This window comes from Platalea leucorodia, assembly GCF_965183815.1.
Source record: "Platalea leucorodia genome assembly, chromosome: 5".
NCBI lineage: Eukaryota > Metazoa > Chordata > Aves > Pelecaniformes > Threskiornithidae > Platalea > Platalea leucorodia.
Genome location: NC_138827.1, coordinates 278,533 through 297,070, shown reverse-complemented (window position 1 = coordinate 297,070; position 18,538 = coordinate 278,533). Strand labels below are relative to the sequence as shown.

The 18,538-nt window shown below is 53.5% G+C and overlaps 1 protein-coding gene across 1 annotated transcript; it reads right to left on the bottom strand.

Annotated features, from left to right (window-relative positions):
* Window positions 1–2,228: 2,228 nt before the first annotated feature.
* LOC309591350 (uncharacterized protein) lies at window positions 2,229–2,636 on the bottom strand (the record flags this gene model as incomplete). Its single annotated transcript, XM_082313564.1, has 1 exon — window positions 2,229–2,636. The coding sequence occupies one exon, from the start codon at window positions 2,634–2,636 to the stop codon at window positions 2,229–2,231; it is 408 nt and encodes a 135-aa protein (XP_082169690.1).
* Window positions 2,637–18,538: the final 15,902 nt, after the last annotated feature.

Sequence of the window (18,538 nt, the reverse complement as noted above, 5' to 3'; positions counted from 1 at the left end):
GGAATTGGTAGGCCAATTAGTGTTACATCAGACCGAGTACTGTGCTTTGGGAATCTAGCACAAATCCAACATTTGCTTGCATTAATAGCTGAAGCTACTTCTGCTACTAATTGCACGTGAACATTCTCATGCCATGGACCTTCCTGGTTTTGGCCCAAACACTTCTGAATTTATCAATAATACAGAAACTAAAGCTGTCATTTGAAAATGAGCTTGAGAGGAGCTGCCTCCTTGGAAGTCCATGGTTTAGGAGCCTTTTTGACTCTTGAGTAATGAATCCGGGGCCCTTTCTTATCTAGTTTTACGGCTCTGTGTGTTGTCAGTAAAACCTGAAATGGTCCTTTCCACTTTTCTTGCAGGGGTTCTCCGGTCCACGACTTCGGGTATACCCAGTCTCCAGGCTGGAACGGATGTACTGGGGAATCAAGATTCAGAGAGTTATTTACAATTACATTCTTTTTCATTTCTTGTATCACTGTCCTTAGGGTATTAGATACTTTCATAAATCTGTTTCACATCTGATGTTTAATTCTTCTGGTAATTTAGGAATCTGGTACGGTCTCCCATAAAACAGCTCACAAGGGCTTAACCGATGTTTTCCCTTAGGCTGAACTCTAATTCTCAATAGCGCAAGTAGAAGTGCTTGTGTCCAAGTCATCGAGGTTTCTTGGCAAATTTTACTCAATTGCCGTTTTAAGGTCTGATTCATGCACTCTACCCGTCCACTAGATTGCGGGCGATAGGGGGCACGCAGCTCCCGTGTTATTTGTGATACTCTACTCACTTGTCGGACAATGTCTGCAACAAAATGTGGCCCCCTATCAGGGGAAATCCCTAAAAGAACACCAAGTCAGGGTATTATTTCTTTAAGTAAGATTTTGACAACTTCTCTGGCCTTGTTGGTGTGACATGGGAAGGCTTCAGGCCATCCTGTAAAAGTATCCACCAATACGAACAGATATTTTAACCCTCCTTTTCTTGGCAGTTCAGTGAAATCTATCTGCCAGCGCTCTCCTGGATTATCTCCTGGTTTTGTGGATCCAAACTGAATTCTATTCTGTGTCTTTGGATTATTTCTAAGGCATGTTTCACACATTTCAACTACGGACCTTATAATTTCTACCATATTATGACTCACCACTGACTTTTGCAGATGTTTCAGTAAATTCTCGGTTCCCCAATGAAAGCTATTATGTTCTTTCTTTACTATTTCATGCATCAAAATTGGGGTTAGAATTACCTGTCCCATAGGAGTAACAGCCCATCCATTTTTCTGTATTTCAGCTCTTAATGTTTCAATTAAGTTTCTGTCCTGACTATCATAGTTAGGAGATTCTCCTAATTCTGTTTTCTTTTCAGGTATTATTGCCAATATTCCTTTACCCTTTTCTGCAGCCGTACAAGCGGTCAAATTGGCCAATTGATTGCCTCTTTCTTGTGGGGTTCAGCTGGTTTGGTGAGGTTTTCAGTGCATAACAGCCACTTCTTTAGGTTTCTGTACACTTTTGAGTAACTTCAGAATCTGCTCCGCAGGTTTTATTCTGGTCCCTTGAGATGATGATAGTCCCCTTTCTTTCCAAATCACTCCGTGTGTGTGTAATACTCCAAATGCATATTTGGAATCGGTCCATACATTCACTCGCTTTCCTTCACTCAATTCTAAAGCTCTTGTTAGTGCAATCAGTTCTGCTTTCCGGGCTGACATTTTTGATTGCAGAGCTTCTGCTTCTACAACAGTATCCGCTGTGGTCGCAGCATATCCCAACATCCGGATCCCTTCTTTCACAAAGCTGCTCCGGTCCAAATATAGCTCCCAGTCTGGGTTTTCCAGAGGGGTGTCTTTCAGGTCAGGTCAGCTGGAATACAGCTCTTTTATGGTCCGTAAACAATCATGTGCGGGTTCTTCTTGTTCCAGTTGTCGAGATGACAGGAAAACTGCTGGGTTTACTACTGCATTTGATTTTAAAACAGCATCATCTTGTTCAAGAAGTGCTGCTTGGTACTTCAACAGCTGGCTTGGAGACAACCAGTGCCCACCTCTTTGGTCCAGGACAGTGAGTACCATGTGTGCTACAAACCCAGCCATGTTCTGTCCCAGTGTCAGTTTCCGGGCTTCTTGGATTAACAGCTCAGCAGCGGCGACAGCCCTCGGACCACCTGGCCGTCCTTTGCCGGTATGGCCCCATTGCTTGGAGAAACAGCCCACAGCGTGTCTGTTGGGAGTGCTCTCAGATGCCAGGAGACAGAGCCATAGCTTGTCGCTTGTGAACGAACAATTCAAAAGTTTTAGTTGGATCAGGGAGTCCTAAAGCTGGTGCCTTCATCAGAGTTCGTTTTATTCGTTTGAAAGCACTTCTGGTGCTGTCGTCCCATTCCAAACATCCAGGCGGTGAAGTTTTCAGTAGCTCATATAAAGGTTTCACAATGAGTCCGTAGCCTGCAATCCACAGCCTGCACCACCCCACCGCTCCCAGGAAGGTCCGCAGCTCCCGTGCATTCTGGGGCTCGGGACGCTGGCAGATAGCTTCCTTCCTTTCTGTGCTCAGTCTTCGTCCTTTCAAAAGTTCAAATCCCAGATACCTGACAGATTCTCGAATGACTTGTGCCTTTTCTTTTGAAACTCGGTAACCATTCATTCCCAGAAAATTCAAAAGATCAATAGTTAATTGTAAGCACTCTTCCCGGGTTACAGCTGCAATTAGAATGTCATCGACATACTGCAACACAGTCCCTGTCTTGTATCCTCTTTTCCAGGTTTCCAGTTCTTTGGCTAATTAATTTGCAAATATTGTAGGACCATTTTTGAATCCCTGTGGCAACACTGTCCAAGTGTACTGTGATTTATGACCAGTTTCCGGATTTTCCCACTCAAAGGCAAATATATTTTGACTTTCTCGCTCGAGAGGTATGCAGAAAAAGGCATCTTTCAAATCTATAACTGTGAACTATTCTTGGTTTTCATTTATCATTGTCAGTAAAGTGTATGGGTTTGCAGCTACTGGATGAATATCGTGAACAATTTGATTAATAGCTCTTAAATCTTGTACCAATCAATAACTTTTCCCATCTGCCTTTTTTACTGGCAAGATGGGGGTGTTGTATTCTGATTCACATTCCCTCAGCAGACCATATTCTATAACTTTCTCAATAATTGGCATTAACCCGATTCTAGCTTCTAGTTTCAAAGGGTATTGCTTTTGCCTTACTGCAATTGTCCTGTAGCAATTTGTCCCTCTGTTTGAGTTCTTGCCCTTCTAAAGAGGACTTCTCTTTCTGCGCTATCAAACAATACCGACATAAGAGCATCGATATCCTTCCCATCAGGGTCTGTAGTTCTGATCATTGTATCAAAGGCTTTAGCCACCTTATCAGGGTTATCGCTATAATTGCCCGCCGCCTGCTTCCAATTATTTAACTCAGCAATTGAAAAGGGCCCCCTCACAGTCGGGGTCCTTCGTTCCCGACAGCCGTCCCAATGGCGCTGGCAGCGCTGCTCCTGCCGGCCACGCGTTCTCCCAGCCACCGGCGTCCTCCTCTGCTCTCAGTCGCCCGCGTCAAGGGGCTCGGGTTTGTCATTCTGCCATCTCTGCCTCGGCCCGGGGGCAACCAACACTTCTGGGTCATCCTCTGGCTCATCCTGAACCCACTGTAAACACCTCTGTCCAATACGACCAGCAGAACAACATTTTTTCAAACCTTTCCCTTTTCCATTGCTCTTACTCTCTTTTTTCCAATGCCAGCACCAAAGGATCTGAGGGAGCCAAATTTATCCCGCACTTCAGCCATTCAGGGCGTGAACGTAAAGTGAAAAACATATCCGCATACAGGACTTCATCCCACTTTCCTTCCCGTCCTAAAAATCACGGCAATCGCAACAAAGTATCACAGCAATTGCAACAAAGTATAATGGCAATTCAAAGTTCCGTTAACCTCCACTTTTCTCCATCCCCCAGCTTATACAATGGCCACCACTGATTACGGTGTTTGATTAGATCAGCTTTCTTTGCAGCTCCTCCCGGGGTCCTGCTGTTTGCTTCCAATTGTGTAAAACGCACCCGAGAGGAGACTTCTTTAAGATCATTTCCCCTTTAGAAGTTGCAGTTCCCATTTTAAAAACAAGACACAAAACAATTTAAACCAAGCTTTTTATAACACCACCACACAATTACAAACTCTTAGCGCAACAAACACACAAAAGCACCCAGTTACAGTCGCAACCGTATTCAGCATTCAAATTCGCAGATCAGACAAACTCCCCAGCCTCGGTTTCTGGAAGGAGACCTATCCTTCAGTTTGCATCCAAGGGGGCTTTCCCTTTGCCCCAGGGATACAGCCCAACCCTGCGCAGCTTTCGCTAGGACTGATGGGCAGGCAACAGAACATAATGCTGAAAGAATGCCTTTACCTTATTGCCAGTCCTTGCTCAGAGCTCTTCGGTCCGGGGATCGGAGGTTCTCCCCGAGAATCCCTTGGTGCCGGATGGAGGTCCTACGATCCCTCGGATCTGTTGATGTTCAAGAGCAGTGTCCCACCTGGGGTGCCAAAATCTGTTACGGAAAGCGGCAAAATAATTCACTCTCTAAAACTTAATTTTGGCGTTTTAGAAAGCAGGCATTCTTTATTGCGGTGCTGGGCAGCACTGGGGATCGTTCCACCATGACGGCTCTGACAGCTCGATAAACTTTCAGTAATTACATATGATGAAATCATACACATTCATAGGATTTCTGAGAATTTGTTTACGTAAACATGGGATTTCCTGGAACTTATTAACATATGTAAATGTCCGATCTGCATGCGCAGTCGCCTTCTGTGGTGGTCTTCAGGCGATCTTTGGGGTCTTCAGATGAAGGCTCGTAGTCTTCTTCACTGTGTTCGCTGACTGACCTTTACTTCTGCACAAACTCGGTTCTGGGATCACGTATACGATGTCCTTCAAGGTCGGTTTGTTCTGGTCTAATGGTCATTTTGCACCTTTCTTACTTTATGGTTCTGCACGTCTGCTCTCCCAAGGCCTAGCTGTCTAAAGGGGGATTATTCAGGAGCTTCTTATCTTACAAGTGTCCTAACTATTCACAAAGATTTACTTTTGTTTGGTTACACCTGTTGTGCAATGATTCTAACGACTTGAATTGATAGCTTCTATCTATATTCGCAGGTATCAAGACCACCAACATCCACCGCAGGGCTGGTACACGTAACCCAAAGCGTGGTGCAGCTGCGTAGCGCGTGAGAGACAGAGGTTACGTGCCTAGGAAGCCTTGTCTCATAAGAGCTGTAAGACACCCACGTTTCCTCTTAGGTACAGGACAGCCGAGTGACCGGAGTTACAGAAGAGGAAGGGAGGAGAGAAGGAGAAAGAAGCGTCTGAACTGGCCAATTCTCCCAGCAGCGCCGAGAGCGAGAGCTGCGCTGGGTGCCAGGCCCTCCCTGCCGCTCCCCTGGCCCCCTCTCTTTTGCACGCTGCTGTGATCCATAGCAGTCTGCGAGTACAAGGTACGTCCGCGATGCGTGTCCGCGTTTTTCCTAAGGCGCTTGTAGTACGGACTTCAAAGTTAACGTCAAGAATGTGCCGGCTCTCCTTCCTTCTGTAGTTTTTCTAGGAACTGTTTTAAGGCAGATACTAAAAGTCAAAGAAGGTCTGCGCTGGAGCGTGTTAACGCCTGTGCAAAGTCGGCTTCCCTCCGTTTATTTTGCCTTCCCGAAAGCGCAATCTTGTGTTTCTGTGCGCTTACTAGGAAAGGATATCGGGAAAACAATTTTATCCTAAAAGAGGAAAGACAATGTTTGTGAGAGTTCAGGCGTTCGGAAGAAACAGGCTTTGTTTTTGTCATAAAAGCTGTGTGCTTTTTCAGTCAATAAGTTTTTAAAATATCTTACAGTAGGTCTTGAAAAGCTTACTGCGATACTAGCGTCCGTACTAAAAGCGATCAAGGTCCAAGGAGAGACGTGGACAAAAGAGGAGGAATCGGCGTCGCTTTCCCGAGAAGCATTGCCAGCCTTGTAAGTAGCGACAGCGAGTCCTGACGTGGTTTCGGTGAGTTACTGCTTCGGCAGCATCCTTTTTTCTTAACCTACAGCGTGTGATTTCTTACTTCAGCTGGAAAGAGATTTTCCAGAATGGAAATCTTTCTCATTCAAAGAAGTTGTGTTTTATGAGCGCCCCATCAGAGTGGGGATCTTCAGAGATGATGCGCTTGGCAGTGGAAGTCAGCAGCAGCAAGACTTTCCACTCTCTTAAAAAAAAAAAAAAAAAAAAAAGTCCGTTTGCTTCCAAAGACCCGAGCACAGCACGTCTTCCAGAAGTTGATGGCATCGCTGGTTCTCAGTTGCAACAGCCGAGATGTCATCAACACGCGTTCCTCTGCGTGCTTCGGCGCAGCCAAAAGCGTTAGCAAATCTGCCGGTCCTTTTTGGTAGCCTTACGCGTTGCAGCCCCGGGGATTGGATTCTGCCCCCAAAATAAAACCGTATGGGGGATCTCTTCTGTCACGGATTTTTCTCTCCTAGATGTAACTTCAGGAAAAAAAAGTTAAAATTGGATCTACAAACTGCCTTGCGTTGTTTCAGCTGTAACTGCCAACTAGCTGTGGCGTACAATTGCTTAGGTGTGTTTAAGCAGTGAGGTATTTGTTCTGAACGTTGACCAGGAGAGGCAACTGAACGTTACGGGGTGTTTTCCCCCCCGCTCTTTTGACGGAGTGCTCTGAAGTACTTTCTTTCTGTCTGGCTTTCAAGGGTGCGTTTCCCTGGCAGTTCAGCAGCATCTCTCTTGGGCGGCGCGGCTGGCCAGATGTCGCTCCTAATGACGTAAGGCGCAAAAAACCCCTGGTCAAATGATAACTGCGTATCTTGGAGACAGATAATCTACTGGTATCGATTCACAGCTGTGCAAGTTAAATTAACGCCAAAGGAAAATCCAGTCCTTCTCCAGCAGAAGTATTTTTATTGGATGTTTATAAACACACGCACAGCTTTTTTAGTATGAAGCGAATTGCTGCGATTTGTCCTTTGCTTTTCCTTTTCCCCTCGAAAGCGTTACGCTTCGCTTCCAGCTTTGTCGACCGAGCCAGCAAGATGTGCAGCAGCAGCTGCGAGGGCCGTAGCTGTTGCGGCGGACCTGTAAGCGTAGATTCTGATTGCGGTACGCCCTCGTCCTGCAACCTCGCAGGGTCGTCTCCCTGCAGCCGTGCCGTAAGGAAGGGGTGAGACGTTTTCCAACGCCGGCAAGAGCGTGTGCTTGTATGCGAAGAACATGTTCGGAATCGTACCGGTTAGTCTTAATGCTGATGGGAAGCGTTCAGGTCGCTCTAGCTTTTAAAGGATGTCTTGTATTTGGAGCTGACCTGCTTACCTCGAATCCTCCTTGAGCTCAGCTGCTCTCCTCTCCCTTGCTCTGACTGAATTCCTGTACTCGCTGCTGTGCTATTTTTTTCACATGCTGAAATATCGCTTGGGCTTTTTGTTTTTCAGGTGTCTTGTTGCAAGCGTCTCGTGGTGCTCGCTAGGTACCCCCCGGCCCAGGTTGGCCTGCCTGTCGTGAAGCGTCCCGAGGGTAAGGGGCCGGCCCCGTGCCTGGAGGCTCCCGGCTCTGTCTCCGGCGGGTGCCCCGCGGGTGCGGCAGCGAGGGCTGCGTGGTGGGGCGAGTCCCGGGCCAAGAGGGAGCGGGGAGGTTCGTTGCCCCGGGGAGCCCGTCCCAGCGCGGGAACGGAGGGGGAGCACGGCAGAGCAGAGCCTGAGCGAGAGGTGCGGCACCGTCCCCCGGCAGGCTCCCCCCGCGGCGTGGGGCAGCCGCCGGCTTGCGGGACGGGGGCCGGGGGGGGCTGCAGCCGTTTGGGGGGGCTGCCCCCATTTTATTTTTCTGGCGGAGCTCCCCTTTTCGGGGGGGCGCCTACATATGTAAATGGCATTATTAAAGTAGCTGTTTTCCTTGTTCTGTGCCTTTTGGGGGGGGGTGATTAAAAAGTGTGGAGGGGCCTGGGGGGTGATGATGTCATTTGGGGCCCCCCAACGTCACGGGGGGCGGGGGCGTGATGATGAAACAGAGGAGCAGGTGAGTGGGGGATGAAGGTGTCACGGGGAGGTTTCCCCCCAGAGAAGGGGGGTCACAGTCCCAAAATGCCTGAAAACTCGTGTGTGTGTGTGTGTGTGTGTGTGTGATTAACCATGTGAAGAACTGGAAATACGGGTGCGAGGCATTGCAGTAGAAAAAAATCTCTCGCCTTTATATATATATATATATTGAAAAATAATATTCATTTTTATGTGTGTGTATATATATATATGTAAAAGGATTTCAAAATACAAACCTGTACCTGCTATGTTATAGAAATTATTAAAAAATCTCAATGGAGATAGATAAGGTTTTAAAATAAAAAAGAACTTGTCTCTATGTTAAGAAATAAAGGAGTTTAAATTGCAAAAAGAGATGATGTAGGTGAAGGAATTTAAACCAGAAGTCAGTCTGGATAGGTAGAAGTACCTACGCTTACCCTGTGTCACCGAGTAAGCCTAAGTAGGTATCCCGTGTAATCGAAGTAAAGGTTCTATGGAAGTGTAAACAGATAACTAAGTCTAAAGAGGTAGGATTGTAAGTAGATACCGAAGTCTAAAGAGAGAAGTCGAAGATATCAAAGTGTCAAAATATGCAAGTCCAAGAGCAAAATATCCAATATCCAAGAGCAACACAGTTTGGGGCTCCCAGGAAAGCTGAATCCGCCTGGATTTGTGCAGCTGGAAAGCAAGCACAAACACACCACACCGCACACGCACACACTCACACCCCCCCCGCCCCCCCGCATTTTAACGCAGAAAACCAAAAATGACCCATTGTTATGATGTGGAAAAGCGCCGGAGAACCCCAGAACTGAATATTTTGGAAAAGCAGAAACCCCCAAGTTTTGTATGACGTAAAAGAAAAAACAAAAAAGAAGAACAACAACAAACAAAAAAACCCCAAACGAAAAACCGGCGCCAATTTGGGCCAAATCTGGGGTGAACCGCGGACAGTTTGAGGGGCATTGCTGGGGATTATCTGGCGTGGATTCCTTCTCCGGAGCGGAATATCCGTTGCGGGTTATCCCAGGTGAGTTATCTGCTGTGGATTATGCCGGGTGGACCCCCTGGTGTAGGTCATCCCCACCCGTGTCCCCCCGTGCACCTTTGTACCCACACATAGCCGCCGTCCGTCCGTCCGTCCGTGTCCGTCTCCTCCCCCCTGTCCTCCTCTGCGTGTCTCTCCGCCCTCCCGAGTGCTCTCCACCCGAACGTCCCCCCACACAAGGTTTTTCCCCCCGTGCGGGTTTTTTTTTTTTTTTCCCTGGGCCGTGCCCCCCGCGTCCCCTGCCCTCCAGTCTCGCGCCCCCGCTCCCCTGCTCCACCCCTCCCCTAACCCCTTTGCTTCTGGACCCCCAGCTCCGCACGGGCCACGGGCAGCCTGGGGAGCTTCACCCCGAGCCGTTCCTTTCCCCCCTGGGCAGCAGCGGTTCTGCCGCTGCTACAGGCAGGCGCTTTCTGGACGGGCGAGGGGCTGGGACGACCGGAGGCTGCCGCACGCTCTGGTCCGAGCGAGACGCTGTTCCCGGGGGACCTGGCGCAGGGAAAGGCGAGGGACTCTCCGCGCTGCCGGTGGCTCTTCAGAAGGGAACCGCGCTCTGGTTTTAGCGGCAGAAGGTGTCGGTCGGGCAGCCGCGTAGCACCGTGCTGAGCGACGGGGCAGGCGTCTGGCTTGTTGGAGTCCAGGCGTGTTTCTCGCCTCGCAGTCTCGATGCCAAAACAAGCAGGGGGTTCAGGTTCCCAAAGCCTTTGGACGTGGGAGCAAGATGACAGCTAGGTCTCTAGCAGCACGGTATTTCAGCCGTGTTGCTTGCTGCAAATGGCTTGCAGGCCAGGAGATGTTGAGAGGGGTCTGAAACAAAGAAAGGGAGCGTGGAAGTGGTTGTTTGAAGGCGGCAAATGAGGCAGCCGAAGGAAGCGAGCGGCTCAGCTGCCTTGGTGGACCAGCCCCTCCAGCCTCCCGAGTCTGGCGCGCCGCAGGCGGTCAAAGCGCAGGCGCCGCGCTCGCTGGCGGGAGCGGCAGGGAGCGCAGAGCTGCGCTGCCGTCCAGAGCGGCGAGGGAACCGGCAGGGCTCTAGGGCCATCTGGTGCGGCCAGCCGACGGGCCTCTTTGCTTTCCCTGTTTCACGTCTAATTCCTTTGCGTGCCGCAGGGCAGGGTGGTAAGTAACATCGCGCAGGTCTTATTTAAGTGGCAAGCCCTGCGCGGGAAGCCCGGGGCGGCGCAGGATGAGCGGAGGGCACCGCGGCAGAGCCCGAGGGTCACCGGCGTATCGCTCGCTCGCAGATCGCGCGCTTGCCGGCGGTCTGCTCGCGTGCACCGCTTCCTGATAATCGTAGCTGCCCCTCTCACACAAAGCAGCTTTCAGTATCTCCTCGCGTGCCTTCAGGATGTCATCAGTGTCGCTTTTTTTTTCTTTTTTTTTAATAAAATCTCTCCAGGGTCTGTTGGCTCGCTGGTGTCACTCTCCCACCCCTGATGCCACCTGCAGATGAATCCAGCAATCCCGGGGGCTTACTCTGGGGGCAAAAAAGCCGAGCCAAGGCAAAGGTATTGACCAGGTTCCCTGCGCTGCTTCCCCCGGCTGGGTCCTGGGGTGAGGGGCGCGGAGAGAAAGGGCCAGCAGCCCTCTGCGAGCTGTCAAGCGCAGAGGACTGAAATGCTGGAGCCGCTTGGGTGCTTTTTGGGGGCGAGGCAATGGCTCTGGCTGCGTGGGCTGTGAGCGGGAGCAGGGGCAGAGAAGGGCGAGGCTTGTGGCCCCCCCCCCCCCCCCCCGTAAGGCGGCGGCGGCGGCTGCGGGCGGCCCAAGGCGGGCCGGGGTGCGAGTCCTTTGTCCCCGCGGGGAGCGCTCGGGGCGCGGGGCTCGGTGTGGTGCTGCCGCCTGGCGTCCAAAAGCGGGTACTGCAGCTCGGGTGGCGCCCGGGGGCGGTGGGGCGTTTTGGCCGTGCCTCGGTGCTGCCGCCTGGCGTCCAAAAGCGGGTACTGCAGGCCGGGAGCCGCGCAGGGGCGGTGGCGTGCACGTGATCCCCGGTGCCGGTGGCCGGTACCGGGCATGCGACAGCGCGGCGCCCGCGGGGCGATGCCGCCGCAGCCGTTGCTGCCTCCCGGTAAGGAAGCGCCGCTCTCGCCGCCCGGGAGGTGCTGGCTGCTGCTGGCACGGCTGCCTCGGCCTCCGCTGCAGCCCCGCCCCGGCCCACGCCCCCGTCCTGGTGTGGAGCGGCCCCGCCCCTAGCGACGGGCCCCGCCCCTGGAGCTCCCCGGCAGGGGAAGGGCACCACCCCTAGCGACAGGCCCCGCCCCTGGAGACCACCCCGTGCGGTGTGTCAGGGCGGAGCTTAGCCGCGGGGGGCGGAGCCTTGCGGTGGTAAGGCGGAGCTTTGCCACGTGAGGGCGGAGCTTCACCGGCGCATGCGCGGTGCGTAGGGGGCGGAGCCTTGCCGCGGGGGGGCGGAGCTTTGCCCTGAAGGGCGGAGCTTTGGCCGAGCATGTGCGCTGTGTCGGGGGCGGAGCTTAGCCGCGTGGGGCGGAGCCTTGCGGTGGTAAGGCGGAGCTTTGCCGCGTGAGGGCGGAGCCTCATCGGCACATGCGCAGTGCACGGGGGGGCGGAGCTTTGCAGTGGGAGGGCGGAGCTTTGCCCTGAAGGGCGGAGCTTTGGCCGAGCATGCGCGCTGTGTCAGGGGCGGGGCTTAGCCGCGGGGGGCGGAGCCTTGCGGTGGTAAGGCGGAGCTTTGCCGCGTGGGGGCGGGGCCTCAGCAGCGCATGCGCAGTGCATGGGGGGCGGAGCTTTGCAGTGGGAGGGCGGAGCTTTGCCCTGAAGGGCGGAGCTTTGGCCGAGCATGCGTGCTGTGTCAGGGGCGGAGCTTAGCCGCGGGGGGCGGAGCGCTGCCGTGTGAGGGCGGAGCTCCACGGGCGCATGCGCGCTGTGTTGGGGCGGAGCTTTGCGGCGTGGGGCGGAGCCTTGCCGCGGGGAGGGCGGAGCTTCGCTGGCGCATGCGTGCTGTGTCGGGGGCGGAGCTTAGCCGCGGGGGGCGGAGCGTTGCGGTGGTAAGGCGGAGCTTTGCCGTGTGAGGGCGGAGCTCCACGGGCGCATGCGCGCTGTGTCAGGGCGGAGCTTTGCCGCGTGGGGCGGAGCCTTGCCGCGGAGAGGGCGGAGCTTCGCTGGCGCATGCGTGGTGTGCGCAGGGCGGAGCTTTGCTGCAGAGGGCGGGGTTTGCCGCGGGGAGGGCGGAGCTTCGCCAGCACATGCGCGGTGCGTCGGGGGCGGGAATGGCGCGGTGGGCGGAGGTTCCCCGCGCGGAGGGGCCGGGGTGAGCCCGGGGCGGAGGGGAGCGGAGCGGAGCGGTCGTTGGGCTGCGGCTGCAGGCAGCGAGGAGGTGAGCGGGGAAAGCCCCGAGGAGGGCGGCGGGAGGCACGGAGCGGGGAGGGTGCGGTGCCGTGTGGGAGCCGGGCGGGCGGAGCTTCCTGGAGCCGGTCCGGGGGGGCGCCGCGCCGCGCCGAGCCGCTCCGGGGCCGGGCGGCGGGGGGGCGCCGCGCCGAGCCGCTCCGCTCCGGGGCCGGGCGGCGGGGGGGGCGCCGCGCCGAGCCGCTCCGCTCCGGGGCCGGGCGGCGGGGGGGCGCCGCGCCGAGCCGCTCCGCTCCGGGGCCGGGCGGCGGGGGGGCGCCGCGCCGAGCCGCTCCGCTCCGGGGCCGGGCGGCGGGGGGGCGCCGCGCCGAGCCGCTCCGCTCCGGGGCCGGGCGGCGGGGGGGGCGCCGCGCCGAGCCGCTCCGCTCCGGGGCCGGGCGGCGGGGGGGCGCCGCGCCGAGCCGCTCCGCTCCGGGGCCGGGCGGCGGGGGGGCGCCGCGCCGAGCCGCTCCGCTCCGGGGCCGGGCGGCGGGGGGGGCGCCGCGCCGAGCCGCTCCGCTCCGGGGCCGGGCGGCGGGGGGGCGCCGCGCCGAGCCGCTCCGCTCCGGGGCCGGGCGGCGGGGGGGCGCCGCGCCGAGCCGCTCCGCTCCGGGGCCGGGCGGCGGGGGTCGGCGGGTCGGCGCCGGTGGTGGGAGGCCGGCCGGAGCCGGTGGCGGGGGCTGCCCGGAGCCGCGCTGGGGGCTCGGCGGGGCTTCCACGTGCGGCGGTGGCGTGGGGAACGGTGTCCCCGCAGGGTCAAAAGCAGGGAGGGCTGCGTCTCGCGGCATTTTGGAGCCCGGGGCTTTTGGTCGGCCACGTTGGTTCCCCGGGCCATGCCGGGAGGTGTAGTTTCTATGGTCGTGGCTGCCGGGCAAACCGCTTCTCTTTTTGCCTCCTCCTTTCCAGTGTCACCTTCTGCGTCCCGTGCAGAAAATCCTGCGTGCTTGATTCCGCTCGCTGCTCAGGTAATGGCGCGTCTGGGGCTGCGGGAGCGGGGAGAAACACTTGCCGGTTCAAGGACGCCACGGGTGCGCCACATCAAAGCCAGAGGAAAGGCAAATCTGCTGCCCGTGCAGAAAAGCCGAGGACAAACTGCAGGTAAGAGAGCGCACCTCGTTCCTGCAGTGCTCCCTTGGGAGTTACGGATGTTTGCCTTGCAGGCAAAAGAACAGACTTTGCCTTAGGAGAAATGAAGACCTGCCTGTTCCCTTCTTTAGGGTCCGGTGTTTCACTTCTGGTTGGTCGTGCTAATTGGATGGGCGAGCTGGAAATAGCCTTTTGTTTTGATACGCAGAAGTAAATTGTTAGTAATACGCGGTGTCAGTAGAGTTCATTTTTGAGCACCCAGGTGCCAGTGGAAACGTAAGGAATGAAGCTCGATGGGAACTGATACTTAAATTTAGTTTTCCGTGATTTTTCTTTGCCGTACGGGCGTGGATGGCACGGTGTCCTGTGGCTCGGTCCACGTTCTGTTCCGTGGAGCCTTCGGTCTAGGACTTTGAAGTAAGGAAGTTTGTCCTTCCAGAAAAGGGCTAGTCGCTCCTAGGATTGAGGTGTGGACTTGCAGAGTCTCTTAGGCACGTGCTCGGAATTGGAGGCGAATTTCACTTGATGTTGCTGCTGTTTGTCTTCACTTTCCTTCCTTCCCCCACGGCTCCATCAGGAGCGGGAGCTCTGAATCATCATTTTGTTTTCAGTCTCAAACACGTTTTTTTACCCAAGGAGGTGCTACGTTTAGAAGTTAATGAGTTTTGTCACAAACGCGTCGGTCGATGCGATTGCGTTGCGATTGTTAAAACCCGCAAAATAACACCAGTCTTACGGATCTGGCCTATTTCTTCCGAACACGGATTCGTCACGTGCAAATCGGGATACGGGTCGTCTGCGCTTCGTGCTGAGACAGGGATGAGCTCCCAAAGGCAAAAAATACAAGGTCGTGGGGGTTGGTTTTGTTTGTATTTGGGGGTGGGGGGGGGGTGGATTTAAAAGAAAAAAAAGAGCGCAGTGTTGACTGGTGGCAGCCTGCAGGGCTCTTTTGCTGCCCGACCTCTCCTTTTCCTCTCTTGAACTCCTCTTTCGTGGCTGTAATTGTCGTTTGGAGAAGTTCAGAAGAGCGGTTCAGTGACTTGCCTGGGTCCGTGTGCCAGTAATACCGGGAAGGGAAGCGCTTGAACCGGTAGCAAATCAAGTTGGCTACAAGCAGAGGTTCTGAAGGAAGAACAACGATAACGGGAAGCAAATAGCAAGTTCCCAAAAAATGGGCGCGTGTCAAACGCATCCGAGTTTTACGGCCAAATGTTGTTTGGCAACATGTTCCAAACGGCTATTTTTTCCTTCCCTCGGTTGTAGTCTTTGCAAAACTTCACAAAACCAGGAAGCTTGGGACTCCTACCCAGCTTTATGCTACGGGTTTTTTTTTTTTCCTCTCTCAGCAGAGTGTCAGCTGCCGCCGTTTCACCGTGGTCGCCCTTTCTTCTGCCGTGAAAGTGCAAGACGGACGGAAAGGCTCCATAGCGGTCTGCGAGTACAAGGTACGTCCGCGATGCGTGTCCGCGTTTTTCCTAAGGCGCTTGTAGTACGGACTTCAAAGTTAACGTCAAGAATGTGCCGGCTCTCCTTCCTTCTGTAGTTTTTCTAGGAACTGTTTTAAGGCAGATACTAAAAGTCAAAGAAGGTCTGCGCTGGAGCGTGTTAACGCCTGTGCAAAGTCGGCTTCCCTCCGTTTATTTTGCCTTCCCGAAAGCGCAATCTTGTGTTTCTGTGCGCTTACTAGGAAAGGATATCGGGAAAACAATTTTATCCGAAAAGAGGAAAGGCAATGTTTGCAAGAGTTCAGAAGAAACAGGCTTTGTTTTTGTCATAAAAGCTGTGTGCTTTTTCAGTCAATAAGTTTTTAAAAAGGAGGATTTCAAAATACAAACCTGTATCTGCTGTATTATATAAATTATTAAAAAATAATTTTCTGTCTTTTTCCCTTTTTTCCGTCTCCGTTTTAGTTCACCCATGCGGGTTTTTAAATCACTTCCCGATGTTCTTAATCGCCGCTTCCTTTAAACACTTTCCTGACTCCTTTTCTCCTCTTTGCTGCTGCCTTTATTCCCCTGTATTTCTGTTTTAATTCTTTCTTGTCTTTCCTTAGGGCCCTTGTTTTTTGAATCTTCCTTCTCCGTCCCTCTAGTTCGCTGTCCTGTTTTTTAATTTTCCCATTTATTTCCCTAATCCCTGTGGCTTTTTCCATGTTCTAGGTTGACTTTTCCCCTGGGGGTTTAGCTGGGTTTAATTGTTTCTTCTCTTCCCTTAGTGTTCCCTCAGTGCCCTCGCTTTCTAAATTTTCCTTCCCCGATGGAGCTCCCTGTCGCTATTTATTAAGTTTTTTCCTTATTTCTTCCGTCGCCCTTGCTGTTCAAACGTCCTGCTTTCGGCTGGCAGAGAGTTAAGGTTCTTCCTAGTAGCTGGCACAGTGCTGCCGTTTGGATTTCGGATGAGCATCATGTTGGTAACGCGCTGACGTTTTGTTTGTCGCTAAGTAGCGCTGACACCACTCAAGGACCTTTCAGCTTCCCGTGCTCTGCCCGGTGCGCAAGAAGCTGGGAGGCGCCACAGGCAGCTCAGCTGCCCCAGACCGGCCGCAGCGCTATTCCCTACCGTGGGACGTCACGCTCGGTATGGAAACTGGGGGGGCGTTGGCCAGGAGTCAGCGATGGCAGCTCGGGGACGTGCTTGGCATCGGTCGGCGAGTGGTGAGCCCCTGTCTAGTGAAGCGCTTGCTTTGTATACTCTTATTGGTTTATTACTGCTACTACTGCTACTACTAGTGTTACTACTATTCTGTTGTCTTTTCCTTCAATTGTTAAACTGTTCTTACCTTAACCCCCGAGTTTTCTGACTTCCACCCTTGCAATTTTCTCCCGCGTAGCGGCTGTGTGGTGCTTGGCTGCTGGCTGGGGTTAAACCACGACAAAAGCTTCTGTCGACTTGTATTCCGTCTGCCGTTTCCATTTTTTAATTCTTCCTTGTCTCTATTAGGACCTTTGCTTTGTCCGTTTTCTTCCTACGTCTCTCTTTTAGTTCACTGTCCCTGTTTTTCATTTTTTTCTCTTTGTTGCCCTAATTCCCGTCACTCTTGAATTTTTTTTTGCTTTTATCCCGTTCCCTGTCTTTAGTTTGCAGTTAGTTCTTCTCTTTCCTTAGGGTCCTCCCTTTTAACAGCCTCGGAGGGGGCGTAGCTTCCCGCTGAGGAGCGGTTGGAGGAGGCGAGGTGGTTGTCAGCCGGGTCATCATTTAATAGTAAAGTATGAAATGGCACGTTGATTAATCATTTACCTTTTGGTTTTGTGGGAGCTGTGCTGGCTGCCTTTAGAATCAGCTGAGAATTTGAGGTGAGCTGGGTTGTAGAGGGGAGGCACCCGGGGCTGGCTATTTCACCCGAGCGCCACGGGCACTTTGTGTCTCCTGGCATCCTAGGCGCACCGAGTGACAGTCGCAGCATCTTTCTTTAGAATAGGCGTGGAGCAGGTGAGCGGAGCGGTAGGGTGCTTTTGAGGAGGAGGGTGTCGCAGAAGCGGTTGGCAGTAACCAGACCGATGCTGAATACCAGCGCTGTGTTTTAGTTTGTTAGTGGGTTGTGGGTTTGTGGGTTGGGAGTTTGGTGTTGGTTTTTTTGTTTGTTTTGGGTTTTTTTTGGTTTTTTTTGTTTGTTTTTTGTTTTTTTTTTTTGGTTTTTTTTTTGTTGTGTGGTTTCTGTGGTTTCTGTGGTTTCTGTGGTTTCTGTGGTTTCTGTGGTTTTTTGTTTCGGTTTGGTTTTTTTTGTTTTTTTTGTTGTGTGGTTTTTGTGTTTTTTTTGTTTTGTTTTAGATGACGAAGAGGAACTGGGTGAGTGCAGGAATGTTCTAGTTAGGTGTGTGGTGGTTTTCTTTTTTTTTTGAGGGTGGATTCAGATCCCTGGCCCTCTGAAAGCTCAGTTGCGGGATCAGGGCTGAGGAGGTAACAAGGGTAGGAATTGCAGGGAGGGGTTATAAAGTTGGTGTCGGGGAGAGGCCTGTCCAGGAGCAGTCTCCTTTGGGAAGGGCAAAGGAGCGGGTTACTGTTGTTAGCGCGCTGCTGACGTTTGCTGAGCAGGGCAGTTCCATCCTGTGTCTGTGCGTTTTGCTTTTGCGTAGTCTGTCTGTCTTCTGTGTCTCGTACCATGGCTTTCTCAGGTCTCGATGTTTCCGTAGCTCTTTGTGATCATCGGGCCCCTCGGGAGGCTTACCTCGAGGGCGTCTCGAACGCATCGCCTCATCGGCATAGCGTTTCTTGAGCCCTGCTTATCTTGCCGTCGTAGCTTAAAGCACGGACGTGTCCGGGAAGCGTCGCGTTCCAGATGTTTCCGAGGGATCGTCTGTTGCGGTGGCCGGCCGGGCGGTCTCCGCAGGTCTGCTTTTGAGAGTTACGTTTCTACGGTCGTCTTCAGGGGTTTCATCCCTGGTTCCTTAATGGTCTTAGGTCTTAAATCCTGGCTTGTCATGCATCCATTTATCTTTTTTAGATGGTAGTTTTATCTCCTGGGCCACGGCAGGCACCGTAGGGGTTCCGTGCCGGAGGCGTCTTCCCTACCGGAGTCGTTCCCGCTCGTGATCTTCTCGGGTCTCGAGGTCACGTCGTTTGTGGCATCTGTGTGCAGTGTCTGTCTGTGTGTCGGGGTTGGAGCCGCTCTGCCCAGGAGCGTTGCGATATTGGAGTTGGGGGTAGCATAGCCTCACGGTGATACGTCCATTTGTACAGTATCTGTAGGCAAAGATTGTACGGGCCATCTCGAGGCAAGCAGCTGTAGACAGGTGCCGCAGTTACTTCTGTTGTGTTTTGCGGGTGCCGGAGGCTGGACCGGCGCACGTAGCGAAGCGTCTTCTTCGCCTTGCCGTAGCGGAAGGTGAAACTTGGGAATCGTACGGAGCCCAAGGTTGTTTAGAGGTGCGCGGCGAGGCAGTTGCAGGGATAGCTCTGGAACCGGGGGGCTGTGCTGCAGTGGCAGCTGGGTGGTGTAAGTGTAGTGGTTTGAGTGAGCGGTGGTTGAAGGATTGTTCGGTTCCTGAATGTGCCTAACCTTGTACGTGTGAAGTATTT